The sequence below is a fragment of the Hylaeus volcanicus genome, chromosome 2 (assembly GCF_026283585.1).
Source record: "Hylaeus volcanicus isolate JK05 chromosome 2, UHH_iyHylVolc1.0_haploid, whole genome shotgun sequence".
Lineage (NCBI taxonomy): Eukaryota > Metazoa > Arthropoda > Insecta > Hymenoptera > Colletidae > Hylaeus > Hylaeus volcanicus.
Window position 1 is genome coordinate 21,441,881 of NC_071977.1, and position 12,725 is coordinate 21,454,605.

The 12,725-nt window shown below is 34.7% G+C and overlaps 2 protein-coding genes across 3 annotated transcripts in view; one reads left to right on the forward strand and one right to left on the reverse strand.

The window, feature by feature from the left end:
* LOC128872970 (dipeptidase 1-like) overlaps positions 1-6,323 on the forward strand; it is a 263,664-nt gene extending 257,341 nt beyond the window's left edge. For both annotated transcript variants that reach the window (XM_054116192.1, XM_054116191.1), the window contains exons 7-8: positions 2,233-2,362; positions 4,364-6,323. In XM_054116192.1, the coding sequence (XP_053972167.1) occupies positions 2,233-2,362; positions 4,364-4,495 (262 nt within the window). In that variant the 3' untranslated portion in view covers positions 4,496-6,323. The remainder of the gene's footprint in view (positions 1-2,232; positions 2,363-4,363) is intronic.
* Positions 6,324-9,354: 3,031 nt separating this feature from the next.
* Positions 9,355-12,698, reverse strand: LOC128884823 (anaphase-promoting complex subunit 5). The gene is made up of 11 exons (XM_054138463.1): positions 12,406-12,698; positions 12,167-12,216; positions 11,705-12,084; positions 11,476-11,629; positions 11,187-11,368; positions 11,009-11,122; positions 10,822-10,951; positions 10,439-10,741; positions 10,227-10,348; positions 9,875-10,142; positions 9,355-9,791 (listed from the first exon to the last, which is right to left on the reverse strand). The coding sequence occupies exons 1-11, from the start codon at positions 12,548-12,550 to the stop codon at positions 9,423-9,425; spliced, it is 2,217 nt and encodes a 738-aa protein (XP_053994438.1). The 5' UTR covers positions 12,551-12,698; the 3' UTR covers positions 9,355-9,422.
* Between the last annotated feature and the right edge of the window lie 27 nt (positions 12,699-12,725).

The following is a 12,725-nucleotide window of genomic DNA, read 5'->3' on the forward strand; positions in this document are numbered from 1 at the left end:
ATAAGACGTCATTTCTTAGATTTCGAAGAATTATAAGGCTACTACTTTTTATTATTTGCACTATTCTTGAGAAATAGATGAGTTGTTAATTACCTTAAATACGTGAAAAAAGGGAAGACTTAAAGAATAAGGAATAAGACACCTCAAAGATAGCTTAAGCTTTGAAGAATTGTAAAACTGCTACTTTTTATTATTATTATTTACACTATCTCGAGGAACAAATGAATATAAAAAAAATCTCTGCAACAGGATTTAATGAAATTATACAGAGAAATTCTAACTTTTTCATCTAAAATTGAACTCTCTGCTAGATTAATTTCAAAACATGCTTTCAAATGTAAGCAAATAACGAATACATAACAGAATGAAAATAAAGACTACAGTTCAGAATGTATTATAGTTTGATCTTAAAATGAACATTCTACAAACATTACATTTTTCCTCAAATAAAAATTCTCCTAAAAATGTTCCTTCATTACAATAACGTCCGGTAAGTAAAGAAGCCTCGAATGTACTTCACTTTAAATTCAAATTAGACAATTCCATTAAATTTAATATTATTTTTACTCTCCTTTGAAATGAATTATTGGAAATGGTTTCGAACATCCTTAATCCGTACTTCGTGTTTCGAGACCAAAATTCAATAGCTGCCGTCGAGTCGATAACGCGAACTTATTTCAGCAACCGAATGCGAGACATTACGATTCGGTGCCAAATTTGAGTTGTAAGTTTAATTAACGGTATATGCTCTAATTAACCTTTTCGTGGTGGCAGTGTTGGTCGAAAAGATTTATCGTTGCACAGGGAGCGGCGTACACCTTCCTGTGGACCGAATTTACTGGTCGCATCGCGTAATTTATCGCGTCTATACAAGTTATTGTAAACCGACGAACGGGAAATTAATGGCCCTGTAAATCTAATTATACGATCATAAATATTTTTTATTTATTCGCTTGGCGGGTAACTCGATAGACACTTGGAAGGTTTTTATTCTGGGCTTTCAATCCATTTACGTCTCAAGTAAAAATTTAAGAACGTCTGAAATATTCTATGATTATGAAGAACGTTAATTATTTTATGCGTAACGACTGCGTGTATTTTCTATGAAAATTCTTTTTAAAGGTTATATAAAGGTTTCTCCAAAAAGGACTGTATGATACATTCTACACCATTCGTATTTTATTACACATCAGAATTTTAAGGAGCCTTTTGAAGAACTCTTTTATGCACGATATTTTATATAATTTATTTTTCTATGCATTAGGTTGTCCCAAAAGTTTCTTTCGCTTTATTAATAAGTAATGCATGCACAATAGTTTATGTTTTATGTTACATTACTGAATTGTGCACGATTCATTTTGCTCCATTACTGATACAACATGAATATCTATGAAATTAGATTGTCTATTTATATAAACACGACCACATAAAATAATTGAGTGCAACTCGCGAAAAAAACCTTCGGGACAACCTAATACAATTGCAATTTTCATTTTCTTATCGAATGTGAATAAAATTAAGGTTTGGCCTGTTAATTATTGAATTAAATAAAGTGCAAGAAGTGAAACTATTCTGCAAGGTTTCAGTCTTTTGATCCAATCTCCAAAAGTATTGGATATACAAGACAGTCTATTAAAAAAAATTAAAGTAAAGTAAGAAATTATCGAAGCAATCCTCATGCACTGTTTGTTATTCATATAATGAATTAACGTACTTCTTTAGGTAAAATTACTAGACTGCGGATTTTATGCATTTATAATGTACAAATGTAAAGAAAACATACATAAAATATACATAACGTATTTTAAATATATTCTACAATTATTATAACGATATTATGATATATAATGATCATAAATGTATCAAATCTGCAGTAATTACATTAAGTATGTGCAGTATAGTCTTATATGTATATTAGTTTACATATGTATATGTATGGATAATTTATATACTGGAAATAGCTACTTCCAAAATTCGCAAAACATTTAATAAATACTTTCAAAAAATATACATTGCTATCCATTCAACTATTACTTCAATTACAACCAATTTTCGTAATTGGAAGAGGAAGACGATAACTTCAACCTCCAACGTGCAATTTCGCGACCTTTGTATCGCAAACCAACAAGTTCCGCGAAACCCAACATTGGGAAAAGCTATTTCGACGCCGATTGTTATCAAACCCAATCGATGTTGTACTTGACACAAGAATATAATCGATTTTGTTGACAGAACACCCCGAGGACTCGAGGATGTCTCGAAGTATCCAGAATTGTTCGCCGAACTCCTCCGAAGTGGGAAATGGAACGTGCTCGACTTAAAGAAAGTCGCCGGTCTGAATTTGCTGAGGGTCCTCCGACAGGTTAGGGTCTGCTCAAACCTCTATACACCATTATAGTATTCCACAAGTGGCGGAATTGCTCTCTGCAAATCAATAATTCGAACTGAAAAATTGTTCTCTATAGATAGAATGCTAAATTGAATTCTAGAACAATTTCTGAAAGCTCTGTTCACTTCGAAGAAAGAGAACAATCTTTGAGGAGAGAAGATCTTCTGTTCTGTTTTACATAGACAATCGTCTCTTTTAATTAAGACACGTGGAAGGGGAAGCAGCCACGTGGATGCCCAATCCATAGATTGCCACACACCTTCCCTTCCAGCTTAGCCAAGAGAGGTCTGCTTAAATCGTACCTCAAACCTCTGTACACCATTGCAGTATTCCACAAGTGACGGAATTGGTCTCTGCAAATAAATAATTCGAACTGAAAAATTGTTCTCTATAGATAGAATGCTAAATTGAATTCTGGAACAATTTCTGAAAGCTCTGTTCACTTCGAAGAAAGAAAACAATATTTGAAAAGAGGAGATTGCCACACACCTTCCCCTTCCATCCTAGCCAAGAGAGGAAAACTCAGCGTAGAACGAGACAGAGCGAGACATCTGCTCAGGAGAAAGTAGACAAAGCTTCCTTAAAAGCCATTCGTTAATTACGTAAGGGTTCAGAGAGTTAGGGGGGTTTAACGAATCTCTACATGATCTTACCTCGGGACGGTGAGGGGTTGAAAGCCATTCTTACGTAATATTTTACTACGATATTTAACTATTTAACCCTTTTTAGAAATACTTTAAGTAAAATGTTATGTAAGGGTGTTCGTAAATCTGATGTGTCCTTACATGAAGGGGAGAGGGTACAAAATGGCCAAAAGCGTTCTCACGTAATTAATGAAGGATTCCTTAGTCAATTTGCTCAGCCAAGTATTTTTAACACGTTGGCTGCCGAGCTAAAACTCATGAAAATTTCTCTTGGATAATTAGAAGATTTAGATAACTAGAAGATTTAGATAATTTAACATTTGTCGTAGTATTTAATTTTGTTCACATCGCCAAATTCACGAATCCTGTTTAGATTTATTTTCGTTAGTGTCTCTCCTCTGGAAAATTTCTATTAGATAATTAGAAGATTAGATAATTTAACATTTGTCGCAGTGTTTAATTTTGTTCACATCGCCAAATTCACGAATCCTGTCGAGATTTATTTTCGTTGGTGTCTCTCCTCCGGAATTAATTTTCTTAATTCCTTAAGGGGGGAGGGTCAAGTAAAATTCAAAATTTTGACCTTTCTTTTCTTTGTTCAGAAAATTAGTTTACCATCTGGAGAATGTGCTCCGACTATTTCAGCTAAAACTTCGAAGTCTAAGTGTATCTGCAGAGTCATTAAAGTGATGCGCTCCGAACGGTACACGAAGGACTATCTTTTAGATCCGGAAACATTAAACGCATTTTTCTCAAAAGACAAAATTTCGCGTGCCGTGCAATGTAGCTTAGAGATTTCTCAGTCGATTGCTATGAAACTTGGCACAAAATATTCCTTAAACTATTCTTCTTTGCATCAACCTAAAGGTTTTTATAAAAATTGAAATAAACACTGTTTTTAATCATTTTTTTTTTATATAACAAGATTTTTTTAACGTGGCGTGAAATTTTAAATTTTAAATGTTTTTTTTTTTAATCTAGGTTGATGCAAAGCGTGTTACCATATTTTAACGAAAAATTGATGGATTTTTGATTTCAAATAATTAGAGTGATCTGTGCGTTGCACGGCGCATTTTCGAGAAGCCGACTTCCAACAGCTGCTGTTCATTCATTTATGAATATTTTTACATAAAAAAAATTATACAGATTATCTAGATGCTACGAAATAACAAGTAATTAGTTGCAAATAAATATATATATTACGCACACTTGAAAAATAATTCGCGAAGATGCGGTTGTTTACTTGACCCTCCCCCCTTAATGAAAAATCCTGTCACCCATTTCTGGGATATATAATATAAATTATTATGATCCGTACAATTGGTTTCAGGTGGAACGCGTGAGGGACGACATGAGAACCGCCGGAGTAACGCCATCGGAAGTGTACCTTCAAGATTCATCTGGCACAAACAATAACTGTGCGCTCGACATCAACTCCGTGCAGAGGGTCATGGAAGTTTGATCGTTCTATCAGTTGGAGAACTACTTCTTCGCGATCTCCCTGCCGTCCTATTCTCGACAACGGACATAATTACGTCGGGGGTCAGGGAAATCCGTGCGCGATCGGAAGGAGGGACCTTCCCCCGTCGCTTGATCCTTGCGCACTCTGTCCCTATTAGATGCTCAATCAGGATAACGTTAAAATGGAAAAACCTACCTCGAACGAAGTCACGCGAACACGGTACACGGCTTCGAATTTCTCATTTGCTCGACAGTAGGTTTTCATTATCCAAAGCGCAGGCAGAATTATTTTTTAACGAACCTTTAATGATGGACACAAAATCCCTTATTGAATTCTCACCTATTTCTTACGAGAACAGAGCTAATATCGGCCAAGCGATACGATCAATCATGCATAGTTTAAGACACGAGCTCGAACGAAAGAAAACGATTACGACAATATAGAGGTCTTTTCTAAACCGTGGCACTCTTGTATTTTAAGAGAAAAGTATTGTGTGTGAACCCGGCTGTGTATCTTCCTACGTCTTCCCCCTCTCCTCTCATTGCACCGAAGAAAACACGTGCACCTTAGCGTCGAAAATCAAGGAATCAAAGCTGAGCACCCATTATCGAGCGAATCGTTAGTTTATCTGAAAAAAAATCGTTGTAATCGTTAATAAAAAGAAAACGTTTCGGAAGGAAAACATATCGGATTTGATAAAGAGTGTATGTGCAAACGACAGACTGTTGGTAACGCTGTAGAGCAAAAAAAAAAAAAAAATTAATCGACCGTGTAAGAGAACAAATGCCTTTCGCGAGGTGTAAAAGCCCTCTGACAGGGCGAGGCTAATAATTAGGGCATACTATCGACTCTTCGTCGACTTGTGTCGACTTGTGTTTTTCAAGCCTCACCTGTGGACCCCCTAGAATTAAATTATTAATTGAAACAGATGTACCTGTGGTTTGCATTTTCTCAATTTAATATTCAAATTAAATTTCTTTTTTTGTCGATTTAATTTTTTTTTTTTATATATATGTTTATTAAAGGATTTACAAAAGTAAATATGTACAAAAATTGATAAACGAAGAATCCCATTTCTGAATTCATTCTCGTAGCATATAACTAAATTGTCGAACGATTGAAAGTCGATGGTTATGCACTCAAAATTAGCCTGAGTCAGTTGCTCACCGGGAACGAACATCAATGATGTAATTGAAACATGTGTGCGCACAGGGATGGGCAGAATGTCCTATAATAATGATTTGAATAACTACTGATTTGTATCCTGTTTGTAGTTAAATGTTTAAATATATTTTCCTTGGCATTTCAATTTAGATGTTTGTCAGACTCGTGTGTATATTGCATTAGCGTGATGATCGACAATTAAATTTTATATAAATAACCTTATCATACATTTTGTATATATTATTATATCGATGAATTTGTAAGTTTCTAAAAAATGTAGAATATATAAATTGTTTTATAATCAAATTTGTAAATATCTCGATAAACAATTTTGAAAGTATTCGTGACTCTGAAAAATGTACATTGACTTAATTAATTTATTTACTTACAAACAACTTGAAGATCAAATACCATACTAATACCATGTACACATGACCCGAAACAACAATTTATTTGTATTTAAACTGAATATGTATGAATATTCTTTGTTAATTGAATACCGAATAATAATGTATTTGGTGTTCGTAAACACAACAAAGTATAATTTAATAGCTAATAGAAATTTGTTATTCAATTGCCACAAAATATAGTACTTCGAGTTATTCGTCATTTATTCTAAAATATACATATACATGGTGTCTACGTGTAAGTTCGGACATACGTAGGGTGTCAATTCTACAAGAAATTTCCAACAAAAAATTACTCTTAGACATTTTCTTTGCATCGCATTATTCTCGAGATATTTTCACTGTTAATATTTTTTCTGTGTTTTCGACTTGACACCCTTTAAACGGTCATAACTCCATCAAATTACAGCGCAAACTTAAAACTAAGTATACCATACGAAAGAGCAGTAAATTTCCCATCTCCTGATGGCAAACCAAAATTTATTACGTAGATTTAACAAGTGAAAAATTAGGTCAAACTTTACATTGTGAAAATTTTTAAAAATTTGACATTTTCTGTATTCGTTTTTCGGTTTCAAAGACGTAGTTGTTTGGCAGGCACTCTTCGGGAAAAACTTCCTCGAAGTCTCAGCTTTGGAATGGTATTGTCAAAAAAAAATTGTGCGGTGGTATTTTAGGGAGAAAATGACGTTTAAATGCAGAAAAACGTTCAAAATGCCCGCCTCCTAAATCAAAACTTATCGTTTTTCCTGCCCCGAAAACATTGATTTTTTGCTTTGTGAAATCGATCGTGTTCCAATCTCCGTATCATTTATCGATACACCGAGGTTGATTTTGATTCAATAGTCTCTAGAAACGAAAATTCTATGGATACATGTTCAAAAACAATTATTATTCACCTCGCAATCAGGCTCTACACACGGCTGGGAGAGATTTGAGGTGTCAAAAAATCAGTTCTTTTCCTAATTGGGGAGGCTCGGGGAAGTGACACTAAAAAATACATCAAACTCGATGTCAAGTTAATTTTAAAGTGACAAGTCGATTTTTGTTGAAAAATATCGATTTTCACCTAAAAACCCGCGTTTTATCTGCATTTAAACGTCATTTTCTCCCTAAAATACCACCGCACAATTTTTTTTGACAATACCATTCCAAAGCTGAGACTTCGAGGAAGTTTTTCCCGAAGAGTGCCTACCAAACAACTACGTCTTTGAAACCGAAAAACGAATACAGAAAATGTCAAATTTTTAAAAATTTTCACAATGTAAAGTTTGACCTAATTTTTCACTTGTTAAATCTACGTAATAAATTTTGGTTTGCCATCAGGAGATGGGAAATTTACTGCTCTTTCGAACGGTATACTTAATTTTAAGTTTGCACTGTAATTTGGTGGAGTTATGGCCGTTTAAAGAGTGTCAAGTCGAAAACACAGAAAAAATATTAACAGTAAAAATATCTCGAGAATAATGCGACGCAAAGAAAATGTCTAAGAGTAATTTTTTGTTGGAAATATGTTGTAGAATTAACACCTTGCGTATGTCCGAACTTACACGTAGACACCCTGTATATCTTTGATACTTTTCCACTAAGAAATAATTCGAACTCAACCATCCCTGTACGCGTGTTTCTCGAATCGTTATGCCGGGTGTAATCTATCACATGTACGCACCCAAATTTTCCTCAACAAAACGCATCATCTAAAGTCTTCGACGCGTCACCGGAAATTGCTAGGATTAATACATTCCAAACCGACGATTCAGCCTATGAAGTCATGCACCATACAAACTGCAAAACTGTTGAGTTGTTGGAATAGTCTTGCAACAATATGTCGGTCTCGAATGTGTTAATCGAAACGGAATATTCTGGCGAAAAATCAACTCGGCGATTTCCGCGTGTACTCGTCTACCTATCTGTGTCTCGTGTGCACTTATTAAGTGATCCGTGCGAGTTGAAACTTCGAAAAGAATTAATAAGTATTACTACAATGAAACGGGGATGAAAGACGAAGCCAACTCGCATGGATTGTACCCGACTCCCATGTACGGAGCGGGTAAGAAACTTTAGAATATCAACAAATTCCGTTGTACCTTCGCAGCGGATTCTATGAATAAATGTTTCTATTGTATACTTGTCATTGTTCGTGTCATTGATCCACCCTTGTCCCTTTCAGGCCATTTAATAATTCATTTGCGAGTTACTCGCCACAAATTTTGCACCAATTTCTCAAATATCTTTTATTTATTACTATGCCTTATCGATGCACGATTTTCTGATCTCTACATAGTAGGAAATAAAGTCCGTGGTAGCCGTCCGTAATTAATTTATACGAAAAAGACTCTTAAACTACTGAGTAGTATCTACAAATGCTTCTAATGAACTTTAATTTCATTTAACAAAAAGAAATTCAAATTTCCCGCGGGAACTTGTGTCGCCATCTAGCGGTAAACATACCGAACTAATTTTCGGAGTTTGGTCAGCGCCTCTATCGGGAAAACGCCCAAGTTTGTCGTGGAATAGTTGAAGCTGTCGCCGCTAGATGACGCTATTTCCAAGGTATTTACCGACATGATGGTAATTTACCATCAGGTGTCGGTAAAAACTGTGCAAATGGCGCCATCTAGCCGTACTAATAGGAACTATTCGACGACAAACTTGGGCATTTTCCTGATAGAAGCGCTGATCATACTCCGAAAATAGTTCGCTTATTCGCCGCTAGATGGCTATTCATTTGAGCGAAAATAGCGGGAACTTACAAGAGAAACTGTGGTAGTTTAAAAGTTTAAAAAAGACGGCTAGTAGAAAATAAATAGTAAAGTACTGTCGCTGGAAGGGATCTTGTGAGGTCGTAAAGTCGGTCGGACATCGATCTTTACAACTTAAGTCGACCGCAATTAGTAATCTGACACCTTTTTAGACAAGGACAGAGCTAGATTTTTCTTTCAGGGCCGTATGCCATCAGAATTAGGATGTTCATATTTCAATAACTTTTTTCTTCTTATGTATGTTCACACATAATTTTGTAATGCATGAATCTATTACCATAAAACTATTTCGTTTTATAAAGTTTTCGGTTTTTCGAATTTGGAAAAACCCGTGTAGCAAACATCAAGTCTTGGGGCCCCGGGGTGTAACGTGGGCATGTATACTTTAGAGCCGCGACACTCCTGTCGTCCTACGGATCAGTTACCTGAGCCAATAAAGCAATAACTACTGTTTCGGTTTACGACCTCACAAGATCCCTTCCAGCGACAGTACTTTAGGTATTTATCAGTACAGGATTTGTTTTAGAAATATCATATAGTAATTTATTTGTAGTACAAAAAGACATAATCTATGTATTCGTAATCGTTTAATTTTTAATACAAAGATAAATTGTCTAACTTAGTAGGAAACTGCTCCTCCAACTGACGAAATTCGAAAGCGCATTGATTCCGTTCAATTTTCAGGTCAATCTCGTGGCACAGCAAAGATTCCAGGCATAACGTAGTCCGAAGTTTCCCATACGCTTCGACTTTTGTAAAATAGTCTTTAGCTTTGGCGAGTGCTTTAATTGCCTTTAAAATTACGTCTTTCCGTGCATTGCTACATGTCGGAGCAGTAGCGACTAAACATTTCGCATACAAAACAAATGCTCTGCCTTGATCATAATATCCAGCATGCGCCAAAATTTGAATAATAACTTCTTCTACTAAATTCAATGCTAAAGTTGGCATTCCCATTATTAACTGAAACATTCATAAAAAATATTTATCATAATAATCCTAATAACAATATAAGTAAATTGAAAATTCTTAACTGATCCGATTACCTGAATATTTGCGAGATGCATTTTAATCAATACTTCGTAATAGGACAAATGATTTTGTACGGCCAATTCTAGAGCTGTATTAAGAAGCACTAGAGAATTAACCCCGGCAATTCCATTTTCCGGTAAAACAGACGCACACATTATTTGACTCGATAGAATCATAGCTCGAATTTTATTTTGCGGCGTTAATCGATCATCCTTTTCGATACTATCAATACACTCTAAACCCTTTGGATAATCTCCTTTTCCCAAATAAACTTCAGCTAACCTAAAATATAAGATTTCCACGTGTTAAAATTATTATTAGATTTAATAAGCATATAATAAGCATCGCGTTGAAAGATTGTCATACCTGAATTTACTTTCTAAAAAGTTTAAACTTGAAATGTTCAATGCTATTGTTTCAGCCTCGCTCCATTTCTCATGTCGTACCAATTGCGTGAATACGTAAAGTTGCTCGCTTAACATCCATACCTGTGTACATAAAACATGACAAATGTTAAAAATTATATACGCATTTAAAACGTGACATATATTACAAAATGATAGATTCGTAACCGATACCTTATTACACGGTTCATTGGGGAACCTTTCCTTAGCATGAGCCAGCACAACATCAACTAAACTGTATTCACCAAATTTAACCAAAATATTTGCGATGTTAACAACAGCCTGACAAGTAGATGGACCATTGAACATATGCTGCTTTTTGTCCCCCGTATTTTGTAAAAGCAGTAATTGCGCGCAAACAGAAGACATCTCAGTTTTACCGTAATACGCCCACAACGCAGATTTCTCTGCATACGTCATTGACATTAAATCGATCATGGAATGTTGACAATTCAAAACATCAGATTTCATTAGCGTCTACAAAGAATAAATTAGGATTAAATCTTAAATAAAGTATAAAATTCTTAAACTTACAATAACTGGATTCAGATTTATACCTCGAATACTTGCGATGGACCCTTAGCCTCTAAAGCGGAATTGTGAGCATAAGCGATAAGACCCAAACCAGTTGTATGAGTTATTCCTAACATACTCGCCTTACCAACTGATCTTTCTATAAGGGGACCCCTATCAAAAATATAATTATCAATATGCATCAGTAATATGTGAAATATTGGAACTTACTTTTGATCAGTAATTAGATGATACATCCAAGCATGTGCCAGCTGCAAACATACATTATCACCTGCTTCTTGAGCCATCATGATAGCTTCTTTCAAAGCAGCCTGAGCTACTTCCCTTTTAGAAAAAAATTGTTAGTATTCCACTGGATAATTAACAAAACAATGTAAAAGATACATACTTATGATTAAATTGTGCATGTAAAACTGCTAAATTTAAAGCAGCATATCTGAAAATGCGAGACCTATCTTCAGGTGCAGAGCGATTTTCCAATGGAGCTAATCTATCGAAGCAATGATAAAGACTGTCTACTGCTCCACAATATTCATTAACTCTGAGACAGTTCAAATAACTCAAATAATGCTGAAAGAAAGAGAGAAATACAAAGAGATAAACAATATAACGAAGTTTTGAATTATTTTTTTATACTGTAAGCAGAAAAAACGTTCTTCTTACCAAACAGTACTCACAGCTTCAGCATAGTACGGACTACAGCTTAAAAGTTCTCGCACAAGAACTTGCAGCTCTGCAGGGGACATTGCTTTATGTTCATCTGTCTGCAGGGCATGTGCTTGCTGTGCAACAAGTAATTCAGCCTGTCTTCCACCCCAAGTTGTTTTAATTCTAACAACAATGTACACATTGTAACGCAAAAGAAATATAAGATAATATTAAAAACTCTTTGCAAAAACTACTTACTCATTTGAATATGAATCTTCTACATCAGAACCTGTAGAGATGTCAGAACTTTCAGAGGTACTAGTTCTTCTTTCTAGATATTTTTTCAGAGCCTCGTAAAGTGATACAACTTGATCAAAAGGTAGCTTCTCGAAAAAGATGATAATTCTTCTTATATATAATCCAAGAACTGAATTTTTATTTAATGCAGGCAAAGATAAGGAATGATCTAATGTTGGTTTCATAAGACGAACAACACTATCAAACAAATCTAATAATCCTTCAACTCCCTTTCCATTTAGCAGATTTAACTGTACTTCCAACTGACGTGCGAACCGATGTAAAATATATTCAGGAGAATATAGTACGTTCAGAAGTGCATTGAGCTCCATATCTGGTGACTGATAGATGAAAAAGAAATTAATTAAAAGTGACCTATTTTACTTAGAATAGTATATAAAAAATCAATTATTCTTCACTTACTTGAATCAACTTTAAAGCTGCTAAACAAAAGTCACGTCTTTCTATTATTACTGCAACAAAATAAATACATTACTATCAGTAAATTATTCTACTTTGTAGTAAAATTTTATTATTGTATTATAATAAAATCATACAGTGATGTTACAACATTGTAATATAATTGTAATTGGCTATGTGGTCATTATGAAAAGAAATATTGTTTATTACTAAACATAAAATAACAACGTGTTTCAAATTACCTTTCGTTGTTTCATTGCAGTACTCTTTAATTAAAATGACAGTTGCTACTTTATATGGAGTTAGAGTTTCTTTCTGTACTCGTTTTATATTACCATCGATATTCATGAAATCCGTAGACATGGTGAACAATGTATCCCAGCACATGAGTCTAAAGTAATTACGCACAATTCATAATAAACGACGACTAAAAAGACTTTTCGTTAACGAAAGTAAACCAAAAAACCGATCGTTTGTTTTACTTCGTTTACTGATTTTAATTGAGCGCAAAGGGTACATTCAAAAAAATCACCACTCACTAAGCCGCTCAGTGAGCGGGTTT

Coding starts and splice junctions, on each gene's coding strand:
- LOC128884823 (XM_054138463.1), bottom strand. CDS start 12,550: ATGTGCTGGGATACATTGTTCACCATGTCTACGGATTTCATGAATATC. Junction 12,217..12,405: donor CTGCAATGAAACAACGAAAG/GTAATTTGAAAC, acceptor ATTTTGTTGCAG/TAATAATAGAAAGACGTGAC. Junction 9,792..9,874: donor TGCATCTCGCAAATATTCAG/GTAATCGGATCA, acceptor TGAATGTTTCAG/TTAATAATGGGAATGCCAAC.